Consider the following 16799-nt stretch of genomic DNA (forward strand, 5'->3'; position numbering starts at 1 on the left):
CTAGTCATTGGGCTCTTAGATTTTATATACCTTGTGTGTTGTATTTTTTTTTTCAAAAATTTTAACTAAAAACTTTTTTTTTTATAAAATTTCAAATGCGTAAAAATACCCCCAAACCTAAATTTAACATTGTCCTCAATGTTAAAGAAAATTTAAAGCAGTAAGAGGACAGAGGAGAGGTTACCTGATATGGGTGGGTAAATTGAAAATTGGGGCAAAATCCCCCAAACCTGCATGTTAGTAATATATTGATGATGATTTTTTTTTTCTTTTTTTTTATATATATTTATATGTTGGGTTGCCTCCCAAGAGCGCTAAGTTTTATGTCTTCAGCCAGACAAAATGTAAATCTCCTTTTTTTTTTCAACCATTATCTAAGAATGGTTTTGGAAGAGTCCGATGAAGAACAGTCGGCTGATGACGATCTATGCTCCTAAGGGGAACAAAACTAAGAGGCGCATGCTTGACCCCTTCCTCGGAATGGGCAAGGTAAGCTTCTAAAGGGTCCTTATTATAAGTTTGTAAGAAAGTCTCCTGAACCAGACTTTCAATCATGTCAACTTCATTGATTTCTTTGTCGTCTGGTGGTTGTTTACTTATGTTGAAGACATTAAGCTCGACTTTCATGTTGCCAAAAGATAACTTCAGCATCCCATTTCGACAGTTGATCACAGCATTTGCTATGGCTAAGAAAGGTCTACCTAAAATTATAGGTGTGTGACTGTCTGGATATATTGCAGGTTCAGTCTCAAGGATAACGAAGTCCACAGGATAGTAAAACTCATTTACTTTCACTATTACATCCTCTACAATCCCCTTGGGGTACTTCACTGTCCTATCTGCTAAGGAAAGGATAATATTTGTAGGCTTTAATTCTCCCAATCCTAATTTTTGGTATACATAGTAGGGAAGTAGGTTTACACTGGCTCCTAAATCTAATAGAGCTCTCTGGATGATCGTCTCTCCTATTTTTATTTCAATAGTTGGGCAACCAGGGTCTTTGAATTTCGGGGCAATTTGAATGAGAGATGAGGCTTGTGCAGCCATAACAGCTTGCCTAGGAATACTGGTTTTTCTTTTGACCGTGGTGAGGTCTTTCAAGAATTTTGTATAGGAGGAAATTTGTCTTATGGCATTGAGAAAAGGTATATTTATTTGAACAGTTTTAAAGACTTCCATGATTTCATCAAAGTTAGATTGTTTCTTGGAGTCCCGAAGTCTACTGGAAAAGGGAACCTTGGGTTTGTATGTTTTTATGGGTTCTTTCCTTTTTTCCGGTTTGTCCTGTTCTTGACCCCTCTTCTAAATAGGGTTCTTATCGGATTCAGTTTTATTTTCCTTTTCGTGTTCAGGAAGTTGGACTTTATTGTCCACTTGCTTGCCAGACTTTAAAGTGGTAATTGCCTGGACTTCATAGGTCGGATTTCCATTAGAATTGATTTGATGCTGACCTATCTGACCTTGATTTTGTTGTCTACTAGGGTTAGGCACTGGTTGACTAGGTAGTTCACCTTTCTTCCTATTTCCTAGAGAGTTAGCTATTTGGCTCAGACTAACCTCAAGTTTTGCAATTGCTTGCGCATGGAATTGGTTAGTCTGGGCTTGGGCTGTATTGGTCTGTTGTTGTTGCTTGATAAAATCTTGTTGTTGTTTCATCATATTAGCCATCATGGTTTCTAATTGTGAAGGTTGCTATGGGATAGGGGCATTATAAGGAGGTACAGATGGAACCAAAGGTTGGTTCATTTGTGGTGGACCTATCCTCGGGAAGTTGTTTTGAAAACCTGGTGGACCACTTTGATGCTGAATAGGTTCATTTTGCTTGTATGAGAAATTTGGGTGGAACCTATTATCAGGGTGGTAAACTGAGCTGAACGAGTTGGGAGTGGGCTTCTTAAAGGCACTATATGAATTTAGAGCATTTGCTTGCTCGGCCTTTATGATGGGCAGATTAGGGCAGCACTCCACTAGATGCTCTGGACTGTTACACAAGACACACAAACTATATGACTCGTGTTCCACTTTCATGATGGGATTTGACTCTTTGTATGAACTCGAACTAGTGGAAACAGTAAAAGCATCAAACTTTTTACTTAAATTGTTCATCCCATTCACTAGGTTGGACATAACATTTTTGAGTTCTGGGTCTGCTTTCATTTCATAATTACCTAGTTTTCTAGACCCGAATTCATCTCTATTTACTTCCTCACCATAGCTACTCCAATTTTGGGCGTTTTCAGCTAAGTCAACAAGAAATTCATAGGCTTGATCTGGGGTTTGGTTCATGAACCTACCCTTGTGCATGGACTCAATCATGTTTCTATGTGCCGGAGGTAGTCCTTTATAAAAAAAGTGGACAAGATCAGCCTTATCAAGCCCATGGTGCGGGCACTTGACCAAAAGATTATGGAATCTTTTTCAAAGTTGGGAAAATTCCTCCTCAGATTTTCCTCTAAAAGTTCTTATGGCATCCTTAATTTTTTCAGTTTTTACCATAGGATAGAACTTAGCCATGAACTTCCTAGATAGTTGTTCCCATGATGTGATGGAATTTGAAGCTAGGGAATACAGCCATGCAGCAGCACGATCCTCTAAAGTCATGGGAAATAACCTTAATTTAATACCCTCTTCACCTAAATTTTGATTTCTAAATGTTTGACAGATTGTCAAAAATTTGTTTAGATGAATATAGAGTTGTTCACTCTCGAACCCATGAAACTTGGGTAACATATTTATTGTTGCAGCCCGAATTTCAAATTGGGCTGCATTATTTATTGGCAATACTATACATGTAGGTGGACTAGCGGATGCAGGAGCGAATAATTCATTCAGGGTTCTAATATGTTCACCCATTGTAGAGATCGACGGTTGGTTTACAGTTCGCAGGTTATGATGAAAAGTTCTGTCAATCTCAGGATCAAATGGGGTTAACTTACCTCTTAATGACCTTCTACCATGCATACATTTTCCACAACTTAATTAGACTCAATTTTTTTAAACGAAATCCTAAAAGATAAGAAGAAGGGCTAGACCAAGATGACCACAATCAACACCACACAACAATTTGATCTATTAGTCTTAGAACTAAGTGAGGTTTAGTAGCTTCTTAAATCTAGTTGCACAGAGACTTATCAGGTTAAAAAAATTTCTGAAATTCTCTCTAGATTAGACAGCTCCTAATCTCCCTTTCAGATTAAGCTTGAACTTACCAGTTAAGTGATCCAGTAACCAGTGACCAGAAAAGTCCCGGGGTGTGTGGTGGTGCCAGAAGGGATACACCAATACCACAATACCCGTAACAGTTCTCACTGTTGTAAAACTTTCCTAGACATCACCAATTACTAAATCCTCACTAGAGTGGCTTTCAGCTGCTTCTTTCCAAGAGCCTAATTGAGCTCGAAAACCCTAAGGCCAATGTCTAATTTGATTTTAATTTAATTTGGCTTAGGATAAGTATGCAAGGTGGTGATTTTTGGGCTAAGGACAGGTAATGACTTTCCGACCTTATCTTTTTAATGGGTTTTGCTTTTAAATTATTTTATGCAAATGCTTAATACTAAATGCAGCAAATAATCAATGTTTTTTTCAGAGTTTATGCAATGTCATTAGGTTGTATTGATTAAATGAGCAAGCAATTTTTTTTTTTTTACTTTTACTTCTTTTTTTTTTAGCAATAACTTGAATGTAAACTAAACACAATCCTTATGCGTCAGTCAATCTCCGAATGCCCGTTAAATAAGCTCTGGAGATTACTCCGTGAGGAGTCCCAATAGAGGTATGATAACCTCGGGGGATTGCACCCTATCAATTACTAGCAAAAATAATAATTTTTTTTATATATTTTTTTATTTATTATTTTTTTGATTTTTTTGATTTTTTATTTTTTAAATTTCAAATTTTGAATTTCAGAATTCAAATTTGAATTTAAATTTTTGAATTTTTGAATTTTGAAATTTTTTTCCTATTTTTTTTTGAATTTTTTTTTATTTTTTCGAATTTCAAATTTTAGAATTTAATAACTACGAAATTATTAACTGAAAATAATCAAAATAATAAAAATAAAAACTTACTACCAGAGTGCGTTCACTCCGGGTATCCAAAATTTGATTTGATCTTCGTGATCGTTCTTGCTTCTCGATTTGCCTCCCCGGCAACGGCGCCAAAATTCTGTTCGTCCTTTTCCTGTCTAACTAAAAATACGCTAGACAGATCGTTGTTAGAACCGACGAACAAAGTTTAAATTTAATTTTACTCTTACCTGTTCTACTTGAAGAATAGTGGTTGTAAGAGGTCGATCCACAGGGAGGCGATTGGAGTTGCATAAAAATTAGAACGTTCACTCGGATTTGAAATCGATTTTTGAATGATAAAAGGAAAATATTATTTTGAGGATGTTGATGAATTATCTAGTCTACCGGAGAATAATTTTTAATTGAAATTAACTAGAAGACATATACTTAGATTTAAAGAGCATTTATATATTTAATGGAAAAGAAAGGCTTTTGGCATAAATTGAAATAGACAACACTAGGGAGATTGAAGCCTGGAACATAAATTTTATAAAAGAAAATTAAATATATTGCATCAAAGAAAAATTAAAAGATTGCATAATTTGAAGAACGTAAATTAAAAGCAACAGAAATTACAACTTTAGCATGAATACAACTAAAAACCCCAAAATACTTGCTCTCAATTAAAATTCAAACTAGAAAAAAAAAATAAATAAAACAGAAAGCTAAAACAAAAAAAAAATAAAACATAAAAACACAATGCTCTGTTTTCAATGAAGTTGAAAACAGAGCAAGGCACTCTCTCCTCTCTTTGAAACAGAGGTTCCCCTCTTCCCTGCCGATGGCCTCTCCCTCTTTGTGTCTTGGCCTCCACCCCCAACCGAGCACCCCCCTCTTCTCTTCCTCCTTCTCCTTTTATAGCCGCGGACGGACGCCTGATGCGGAAGGGAGATGGCAGACGCGGTGAGGACGCGGGGAGGAGTCGATTACGGACGCAATCCGGGCTGCTGGCACGCGATCTCGGCTTGCATCCCGGCTGGGATATTCATGGCAGCGCGTGAAGAACGCGGGCGGCTTGGATCACGGAGGAGACGCTGATCCGGAAACTAGGAACGTGCTGAAGAGGAAGGAGCTGGAATCGCCGGTGATTGCGGGGGATTTGGAGACGGGCGAGCTGGGAGGAGGAGCTGATCCGAGGGTGCACAGAAGAAGGAGGCACGGATGGAGGGATCGATTGGGATTTTCCTTGCTGGGAGAGACGTGGATCCGAGTGCTGGGAGGAGCTGGAGCCTGGCACGGTGGCTGGCATGATGCGGATGGAAGGTGGGGACGCATGCGGCTTGGATCACGGGAGAGGCATTCATGGCTTGGATGCGCCGTGGAAGATGGATACGGACGGGAGATGGGATGCTAAAAATGGACGCCAGTGGACTCTTGGGCTGCTGGGATTTGGATCACGGGTCACCTATTCTGACTGGAGGTCAATTGCAAGTTTCAAGTCATGGGTCACCCGACCTCATAGTTATGATATGACCAAATTAGATTTGCCCAAAAATTCTTTTCCAAAAGCACAAATAAAATGGACCCGATTCGGACCCGAACCTGACTCGGACCCGACTCGATCTTCAACCGGGTCGGATCTGGGAAGGGATCCTTCTTTAGTCAAATTTGAACTCAATGTGCATTTGTCACGACCCCCGCCCCGTTCCCGGCGGGCCGCCGCGACGGTCCTAGGGTGCGGGTAGGCATAAGGCCACCAGCCACCGCGTAGAACCCTACTACCTATCAATCATCAATAAATCTTGAAAAATTTGGCATGATGCATGCACAAAATGATCACTTTTCCTATAGTGACCTGTCAGGATTATCTCAATACATACAACACACTACCTGTCAGAGCAGCAATCACATAATCCGTCACATAATGAACCTGGACAATATATATCAATACAATATCTCAGGCATATAACTCATATGTATAAAAATCTGGTTCCCATTCCATCCATGGTCAAACCCATATCCACAACAGGATCTATGACTGTAACTATACACTATATACAATAGAAGGTTTATAATACACCAAAAGGGTATAAACCTCTATCTACATTATACTATACTATACTATGGAGCGGCACAGCTAGCAGGCAACCACTAATCCTGCTCCTCTCTATACAATACCTGCCCTGCAATCAAAAACACCAAACTGGGGAGTGAGTATATGAATACTCAGTGAGTGGAGTAGAGAGTACTATGCACATGAGACAAGATATAATCATGGCTCGAGGTAAAATCTCAAGATCAATAACAAGATGAACATGAACTCAACATAAAGAATATGGAGTAAATCATCAATATCACCACAATCAATATCAACTCATCTGAAGCATATATGGAATAATCAAGTCAACATATATGCTACTCATGAATATGTTCAACAGGTCATAGTACTGAATCATATAAATCATGTGTCAATAGGCTGAATCATCAACAAGACAGCTATCGGGAGGTGGGTCTTACGCCCCAGGCGAACCAGCAACAACTCCCTACTGCCATATGCATACATCGAATATGACACCACACCAATATGTAAATCATCACTAGACAGCTGTCGGAAGGTGGGTTTTACGCCCCAGGCGAACCAGCAACAACTCCCTACTGTCACATGCATATGCAGGATAAGACACCATACCGATAACATAAATGCTAGACAGCTATCGGGAGGTGGGTTTTACGCCCCAGGCGAACCAGCAACAACTCCCTACTGTCACATGCATATGCAGGATAAGACACCACACTGATCATATAAATGCTGGCCAGTATCCAGAACAGAAATCCATCTCATATCTACATACTAAACGGCACCTCGCGGGAATTCTACATCCGCGGAAAGCCATACTGCACCTCGCGGGGTCTTACTATGCCCGGCGGCAAGCAGAATATAAGTCGTAGGACCGGCCGATCCTACGCCTAGGGCCGTGTCCCCCCCTAGGAAGGGACTGGGCTCCGCCCACCCAGAAGGCTACTATGTGCACAAAGGCCGATGTTCAACCCCATCGACTATAGGTGTCCTGCAGATACTGTCAAGCCATACATAAATGCCATAATGCACCCTCCCAATACTCTACTAAAAAGGAGTATAATCAAGATTACCACTCACTCGATCATGACCCAATCATAAATTAACATCAGGGTTGGGAGTGAGGAATCACGGGAGTACAATGCAACTCAATATACCATGAGAAGGGCTCTACAAGTCTTTGAAATAGAGGAAATGAAATCAATTTACAAAAGAAGTCATTTCACAATTCAGATCCAATTTAATTACTCATAAAGGAGTATAATCAAGCTACGACTCACAAGTCTTTAAAATAGAGGAAATGAAATCAATTTACAAAAGAAATCATTTCACAATTCGGAATCAATTTAATTACTCATCAACCCCTCGTAATTCCTCTCAATGTTCCCTCAAATGCATGTACAGAATAATCAAGCATGGAGAATCAAGATTATAGAGGAATCTACTACAATATCAATCAATATGCTCAAGTGGAATCAATTCACACTTGGCGACATTCATGAAAATGAATTAAGGATGCTCATGGTGCAAAGTACATGACTCCCACTCACTTATCAATCTGGCACAGCCCTGATACGCCTCCAAAAATCTACAGCTGGCAGTGGGAAACTTCTTCCTTTTATTTCCTAGCTTCTTGCCCAACTGTGACATGCATTTACAATACATTTAGTTTTGTATCAAGGGCTATAATCTACGTGCCAATTATAATATAGGGAACTTTAATTGATTCAACTTTCCCATTCCCTAAATCTTTTCTTTTCTTTCTTCTTTTTCTTTTTAATTAATTAACTTACCATTTATATGTATTAGAGACTCCCTTGCATGAGTACAAGGTCCCTTTTAGCTTGATCTAGGCTTAATACCCTATTATAGCATGAAATCCCCTATTTTTCCACCCGGATGAACAGTAACCCGGACCGACAGCCGGTTACTTCATCCCGGGTTTGATCCACTTTCCAGACTCCAAATTTGATAAAATTTTTACCTAACATTCTACACTCATAGAGGATTCCAGAATAGTAATATGCATCACTATCGGAGCCGTTTGTCCCCCGAAATAATTTGCCGAAGTTGAGACTTCGACACAGTTTTTCCGTAGTGCCGGAAAAATTTGTCAAAATCCGATTCTTCTTCTTTTAACCGCCTCTACAACCCTTATCCGACCCCTCTAGACTATATCCACCCTTTGTATAGCCTAATGTCATCAAAAGACTAGATAGGGATGGATATTTACCTTTTTCTTTTTGGAAATCGAGGTCCTTGCGTAGAGGGGAAGGAGATCTACGTTCTTCCCTTCAGCTCAGAGCACAACCGGGATTCCTCTCCTCCTCGAATCCCCTTCCTCTTCTTCTTTCTTCTTCTTCTTCTTCTCTTTTTCTTTCTTTCTTTTCTCTCTGTGTTTCCACCGCCTGAGATTTCCCCCCTTCCTTCTCTTTCTCGGTTTCATTCCAACGCCACAGTAAAACCCCTCTTTAAATCACATCAAAGCACTATTCATCCTTTGTTTAATATTATTAAATTCCCATTTTGCCCTCGCCACTTCGATATATCTGCAATTATGCCATTATCTTTTGATTCCTTCCAATTTTACCCCTTATATCAATTTTAAAGGACTATTCTATCCCTTTTTTATATAAAAAAAAATTTTGGGGTTATTACATCCTCCCCCCTTATATAAAATTCGTCCTCGAATTTAAAAGAGTAAATTACCTGATTACTCAAAGGGGTGAGTGTATCTGCTCTTCATATTCTGCTCGGTGTGGTATTGGGAATCAAATAAATTAGGAGTGTTTTACCTTCTATCTCTACCACATAGGTAGGATATACATACTTCGCTTCTATACTATCCCCTACAGGTGTATTAATAGCTAAGGGGATATGCATTAATATCTTATCCTTAGCTAACTTTTTAGCAAAATAAGGGTACACAAATAAATGGGTAGCTCCACAATCAAACAACACTCTAGCTTTAATCTTATCAATGAGGAGCATACCTGTCACAGCTACATTTAATGCCTGTGCCTCTTGTGGATTTACCGTGAACACCCTTCCTTGCCCTCTGCCTACTGGAGCTGATGGCTGAGATGGTCCAGCATTCTGCTGTGACACTGGTGTCTGACCTCTGCCTCTGCCTACAGGCCTCCTACTACTAGGCCTGTCCATCTGCACAGAAGGGTAGGATGTTAAAGGCACAAACTGCTGGGTGGCACCCTGCGGGCATTCTCTGACAAAATGACCCGGCTGTCCACATCTGTAGCACACTCCCTGACCCATTCTACATCTGCCAGGGTGCTGCTTCCCACATATGCCACATACTGGCCATGATTGGAACCTAGATTCAGTTCTGGCCATAGTGACTGGAGGACGAGGTACTGATGGTAGAAAAGTATCTTGTGATTGACCTCTTTCCCTCCATTTTCTCTTACGTGGGGCAGGTGGAGCTGAGCGTACAGACTGCTCCATCGGGCCCTCCGGGAGACTTGCTCCCTCAGATCTACCTCGGCTGCTTTGCCCTTTCCCCTTACTCATTTTCCTCTGTTCTCTTTCAGCCCTTTCCTCTTTGTTTCTGATCTCCCACTGTTTTGCTTTATCAATCAGCCTAGACAAGGTGGGGACCTCTACTGCCAGTACTGCATTATAAAGCGGAGAAATCAGATCTCGTCTGAACCTTTCTATCCTGGCAGCTTCAGTGGGGATGATGTAAGGAGCATACTTCCCCAATCTAGTGAACTCACGAGCGTACTCAGATACGCTCATTCCGGGCATCTGCTTCAGCCTCTCAAACTGAAGAGCCCGATTCTGCCTCTCAGCCGGAGACAAAAACTCATCCATCACTGCTTGCCTGAACTCTTCCCAGGTTGGAGGATTCCTACTGTACAATTTGTCCTCCACTTGTCTCTGGTACCAGTCCCAAGCATCTTCCTTCATTGTAAGCCCTACAAGTTCTATAGCTCTTGCATCAGAACAGGGCAGTCTCCGTATCATCTTTTCAGTCTCCTCCAGAAATCTCTGAGGATCTTCACCTTCTTCCCCCTTAAACTCCGGGGTTCTGAGCCTCAGAAATTCCTGTACAGTAATCCCCTCATCATCTAGAGCCCGCCTGGCCAAACTTCTTGGCACAGGTACAGGAGGTGGGATGGATACTACTGACGGGGCAGGAGATTTCCCCCGAGCAATCTGCTCCCTCAGAGCCTGATTCTCCGCCAGTAACTGTTCCATCAATGTATCTCTACTTTCTACATCTCCTTGATCATCAACCCTCCGTCTATCAGCAGGAGGAGGTTTTTCTCTTTGGGGCTCGACATGTGCAGAACCCGCATCCAATGCTATATCTGGCTCCATCCTCCTTCCAGGACGAGCAGGTCCTCTCCTTGGAGGTATTCTTTATATCTCTCTAAAAAAGTCAAAAAGAGAGGATGGTCGTTACACACTGAGTCATGATATATTTTACTGAGTTGTAAATGACTCATAAAATAACATACAGAAAAATCCTATGCTCCATAGTATAATCCTATACTTAATCCTGACTCATCCTATTGCTCTGACAGGACTCTTGTTTAATCTTTGCTCTGATACCAAGCTTTGTCACGACCCCCGCCCCGTTCCCGGCGGGCCGCCGCGACGGTCCTAGGGTGCGGGTAGGCATAAGGCCACCAGCCACCGCGTAGAACCCTACTACCTATCAATCATCAATAAATCTTGAAAAATTTGGCATGATGCATGCACAAAATGATCACTTTTCCTATAGTGACCTGTCAGGATTATCTCAATACATACAACACACTACCTGTCAGAGCAGCAATCACATAATCCGTCACATAATGAACCTGGACAATATATATCAATACAATATCTCAGGCATATAACTCATATGTATAAAAATCTGGTTCCCATTCCATCCATGGTCAAACCCATATCCACAACAGGATCTATGACTGTAACTATACACTATATACAATAGAAGGTTTATAATACACCAAAAGGGTATAAACCTCTATCTACATTATACTATACTATACTATGGAGCGGCACAGCTAGCAGGCAACCACTAATCCTGCTCCTCTCTATACAATACCTGCCCTGCAATCAAAAACACCAAACTGGGGAGTGAGTATATGAATACTCAGTGAGTGGAGTAGAGAGTACTATGCACATGAGACAAGATATAATCATGGCTCGAGGTAAAATCTCAAGATCAATAACAAGATGAACATGAACTCAACATAAAGAATATGGAGTAAATCATCAATATCACCACAATCAATATCAACTCATCTGAAGCATATATGGAATAATCAAGTCAACATATATGCTACTCATGAATATGTTCAACAGGTCATAGTACTGAATCATATAAATCATGTGTCAATAGGCTGAATCATCAACAAGACAGCTATCGGGAGGTGGGTTTTACGCCCCAGGCGAACCAGCAACAACTCCCTACTGCCATATGCATACATCGAATATGACACCACACCAATATGTAAATCATCACTAGACAGCTGTCGGAAGGTGGGTTTTACGCCCCAGGCGAACCAGCAACAACTCCCTACTGTCACATGCATATGCAGGATAAGACACCATACCGATAACATAAATGCTAGACAGCTATCGGGAGGTGGGTTTTACGCCCCAGGCGAACCAGCAACAACTCCCTACTGTCACATGCATATGCAGGATAAGACACCACACTGATCATATAAATGCTGGCCAGTATCCAGAACAGAAATCCATCTCATATCTACATACTAAACGGCACCTCGCGGGAATTCTACATCCGCGGAAAGCCATACTGCACCTCGCGGGGTCTTACTATGCCCGGCGGCAAGCAGAATATAAGTCGTAGGACCGGCCGATCCTACGCCTAGGGCCGTGTCCCCCCCTAGGAAGGGACTGGGCTCCGCCCACCCAGAAGGCTACTATGTGCACAAAGGCCGATGTTCAACCCCATCGACTATAGGTGTCCTGCAGATACTGTCAAGCCATACATAAATGCCATAATGCACCCTCCCAATACTCTACTAAAAAGGAGTATAATCAAGATTACCACTCACTCGATCATGACCCAATCATAAATTAACATCAGGGTTGGGAGTGAGGAATCACGGGAGTACAATGCAACTCAATATACCATGAGAAGGGCTCTACAAGTCTTTGAAATAGAGGAAATGAAATCAATTTACAAAAGAAGTCATTTCACAATTCAGATCCAATTTAATTACTCATAAAGGAGTATAATCAAGCTACGACTCACAAGTCTTTAAAATAGAGGAAATGAAATCAATTTACAAAAGAAATCATTTCACAATTCGGAATCAATTTAATTACTCATCAACCCCTCGTAATTCCTCTCAATGTTCCCTCAAATGCATGTACAGAATAATCAAGCATGGAGAATCAAGATTATAGAGGAATCTACTACAATATCAATCAATATGCTCAAGTGGAATCAATTCACACTTGGCGACATTCATGAAAATGAATTAAGGATGCTCATGGTGCAAAGTACATGACTCCCACTCACTTATCAATCTGGCACAGCCCTGATACGCCTCCAAAAATCTACAGCTGGCAGTGGGAAACTTCTTCCTCTTATTTCCTAGCTTCTTGCCCAACTGTGACATGCATTTACAATACATTTAGTTTTGTATCAAGGGCTATAATCTACGTGCCAATTATAATATAGGGAACTTTAATTGATTCAACTTCCCCATTCCCTAAATCTTTTCTTTTCTTTCTTCTTTTTCTTTTTAATTAATTAACTTACCATTTATATGTATTAGAGACTCCCTTGCATGAGTACAAGGTCCCTTTTAGCTTGATCTAGGCTTAATACCCTATTATAGCATGAAATCCCCTATTTTTCCACCCGGATGAACAGTAACCCGGACCGACAGCCGGTTACTTCATCCCGGGTTTGATCCACTTTCCAGACTCCAAATTTGATAAAATTTTTACCTAACATTCTACACTCATAGAGGATTCCAGAATAGTAATATGCATCACTATCGGAGCCGTTTGTCCCCCGAAATAATTTGCCGAAGTTGAGACTTCGACACAGTTTTTCCGTAGTGCCGGAAAAATTTGTCAAAATCCGATTCTTCTTCTTTTAACCGCCTCTACAACCCTTATCCGACCCCTCTAGACTATATCCACCCTTTGTATAGCCTAATGTCATCAAAAGACTAGATAGGGATGGATATTTACCTTTTTCTTTTTGGAAATCGAGGTCCTTGCGTAGAGGGGAAGGAGATCTACGTTCTTCCCTTCAGCTCAGAGCACAACCGGGATTCCTCTCCTCCTCGAATCCCCTTCCTCTTCTTCTTTCTTCTTCTTCTTCTTCTCTTTTTCTTTCTTTCTTTTCTCTCTGTGTTTCCACCGCCTGAGATTTCCCCCCTTCCTTCTCTTTCTCGGTTTCATTCCAACGCCACAGTAAAACCCCTCTTTAAATCACATCAAAGCACTATTCATCCTTTGTTTAATATTATTAAATTCCCATTTTGCCCTCGCCACTTCGATATATCTGCAATTATGCCATTATCTTTTGATTCCTTCCAATTTTACCCCTTATATCAATTTTAAAGGACTATTCTATCCCTTTTTTATATAAAAAAAAATTTTGGGGTTATTACAGCATTTTATTTCTAATTTATGAAAATATGTGACAAACCCAAATATAATATTAATCCAGTGAATTTATCATTATCGGTTAGCAATAATACTAATTTAGGTGACATGTAGGTCGCACTTTTGTGCTCTCATCAGCTAGCTCCCTTGCAGAGATATATTTTTGATGGCTAATCACCTCCCTTTCAATCAACTCTTGATTGTGCTTGGGAGGAGGAAGAAGAAGGAGGGATCTTGAAGAAGAATCAAAGCACCTTGCAGCCCTTTTCTTTCCCCTGAGTTGGATGAAGCAAAGGAGGAGGGAGGAGGCTGCCGCCAAGCTTTCTTCTTCTCACCTTTTTGCTGATGGCGGCTGAAACCAAGAGGGGAGAAGGGTGGCCACGAGTTGGAGAGGAGGAGGGCTTCACTTATCATTAGGGCACCTCCTTTCAAAGCCTTTTAAAGGCATCTAGGGCTCCTATTTGGTTTAGTCCAAATCATGAATCAATTGGGTTCAATCTATGCTAGTCCTAATCCAATTAGAACTTAAATGAACCATGACTCAATTGAACTCTTCAATCCTAATCTAATTAGGAGTCATCTTGATTCATTGGATTAATAATTAATTGGGACTTAAGAAATCCTAATCCAATTAGGACTTGTTTAATTCTAGTCCTAATCCAATTAGGACTCTAATTTGAATTCGAAGTCCTAATCCGATTAGGACTCTAGGACATAAAAGCTGCTGGGGCATTCGTCAATCCAAAAGGCATCACCAAGAATTCATAATGTCCATAACGAGTTCTGAATGCAGTCTTGGGTACATCTTTCGCTTTGATCTTTAGCTGATGATATCCTGTGCGGAGATCAATCTTAGAGAAAACATGTGCACCTTGCAACTGATCAAATAAATCATCTATTCGAGGCAAAGGGTACTTATTCTTTATAGTGACTTTATTCAATTCTTTATAGTCAATGCAGAGTCTCATGCTTCCATCTTTCTTTTTCATAAAGAGCACTGGAGCTCCCCAAGGTGACACACTAGGTCGTATAAAACCCTTGTCCAGTAAATCTTGCAACTGATCTTTCAATTCTTTTAATTCAGCTGGGGCCATTCGATAAGGAGCTTTAGAAATCGGACCTGAACCAAGTACAAGATCAATAGTGAATTCAATTTCTCTGTCCGGTGGCAATCCTGATAACTCCTCGGAAAAGACGTCCGAAAATTCATTCACTATAGGAATATCCTTTATCTTTAGTTCATCTTGTTGTATATCAATTACTGAGGCCAGATAACCAGTGCATCCTTTCCTTAACATTCGTCCAGCCTTGCAAAGCCGAGATAATATGAGGAAAAGCAGTTCCTTGGTTTCCACAGAAACTGAATGCCGGTTTCCCTGAAATTTGGAAGTTTACCCTCTTGCTATGACAGTCTACTGAGGCATGATAGGTAGCAAGCCAATTCATCCCCAGAATGACATCAAAATCCCGCATATCAAGTACAATCAGATCCACAGGTAACTCCCTAGCTATTATTTCAATTTTACATGACTTGCATATAACATCAGTGCTCAACATACCACCTACTGGTGTCTCCACATAGAACTTAGTGGTCATGGATTCACACAATATGTCATGTGTTTTGACAAAGTTTGAGGATATGAATGAATGTGTGGCACCAGGATCAAATAAGACATAAGCATAAATATCAGATACAGGAATAGTACCTGTCACCACTGCATTAGAAGCTTGTACATCTTGCTGTGTAAGTGCAAATACCCTTTCTTGAGTCTTTGGCCTCTGGCTTCCTTCCATTGCCTGCGTAGATTTATTCTCGTTTCTTTGTGGGCAGTCTGCAATTTTATGACCTTTCTGTCCGTAATGAAAACAAGAACCTGTAACCCAGGGATAATTTGCAAATTAATGATTACCGCCACATCTTGAACACTTCCCACTCTTATTTTTGAGATTTCTATCTTTATTTGGCTTCTGAGCTGGATTCTTGAAATTCTTGTTTCCCTCTTTAAATTCAGCAGGTCTGTTTCTTTTCTTTTGGTTTCTTTCCCTTTCAGCAAAAGCTTCGTTGACTTCCCTTTCAATTATTAAAGCTTTATTGACCACAGCTGCATAGGTAGTCAACTCATAGGGTACCACTTGCTTCCTAATTTCAGTCTTCAATCCCATCTCAAACTTGTGCACTCGGTCTTGCTCATCCTCTACCAATTTCGGAACAAATTTGGCTAATTCTGTGAATTTGGCTTCATATTCGGCCACTGTCATGCCCCTTTGCTTCAAATGGATAAATTCTTGTTCCTTCTGTGTCCTTACACTCCGAGGAAAATATTTATCATAGAATGCTTTTTGAAATTTATCCCAAGTGAGAGGTTCCCCATCATGCTCAAATTTATGCTCCAACATCTGCCACCAATTAAATGCTTCTCCCTGCAACATGTATGATGCAAACAGAAGTTTTTCATCGTCCCGGCATCTTAAGACAGCAAATGCTTTTTCCATCTCTGTAAGCCAATTGTCTGCTTCCAAAGGTTCTGTAGTCCCCTGAAAAGCTGGAGGAGCCAGCCTCTTAAATTCAGCTATGCTGCTAGGATGTTCACACTGTTCCCCTCGTCCTTGCTGTGGCTGTGTCTGGAGCAACTGCGCTTGTTGTTGGAGCAACTGCTGTTGCACCTGCTGTTGCATTTGCATAAGGCCCACTATGGTCTGCATAACCTGGCCTAAGCCCGGTTCCTGTCATGTTTGAGGGCTCACGACTCCCTCCTGCTGAGGGATACTCGTAGCCCGTTGGGGTGTGCTGTCAGCGTGCCGGTTCGGTGTCTCATTCGTAGCACCAATAGTAGTCTTTTTCGCCCGACGTTGAGGCATCCTGACCTATATGCATCAAATAACAGCAGATTCATAAAAAGAAAGCTCACCGAATTAAAATAATTTTTTTTTTATAAGAATAATCATCACATTCTTTACACCTAACATCCCAATGTCCCTAGTGTCTACCCATCTATACTCATATCGGGTATGATTCTTTGTCTTAGATTCTATCCAAGTCTGCTCTGATACCATAAAAGTTGTCACGCCCCCAACCCGAGATTGCG

The 16799-nt window shown here is 40.8% G+C and overlaps 1 protein-coding gene across 1 annotated transcript; it reads right to left on the reverse strand.

The window, feature by feature from the left end:
- Positions 1 to 15612: 15612 nt before the first annotated feature.
- On the reverse strand, positions 15613 to 16416 carry LOC120106371. Its single transcript, XM_039119375.1, has one exon. It carries the CDS (start codon positions 16414 to 16416, stop codon positions 15613 to 15615), a length of 804 nt encoding a protein of 267 aa, XP_038975303.1.
- Between the last annotated feature and the right edge of the window lie 383 nt (positions 16417 to 16799).

The sequence above is a fragment of the Phoenix dactylifera genome, unplaced genomic scaffold, assembly GCF_009389715.1.
Source record: "Phoenix dactylifera cultivar Barhee BC4 unplaced genomic scaffold, palm_55x_up_171113_PBpolish2nd_filt_p 000538F, whole genome shotgun sequence".
NCBI lineage: Eukaryota > Viridiplantae > Streptophyta > Magnoliopsida > Arecales > Arecaceae > Phoenix > Phoenix dactylifera.

Bases quoted from the DNA above. Each gene is read 5' to 3' on its own strand.
- LOC120106371 (XM_039119375.1), bottom strand. From the start codon at position 16,416: ATGCAGACCATAGTGGGCCTTATGCAAATGCAACAGCAGGTGCAACAG.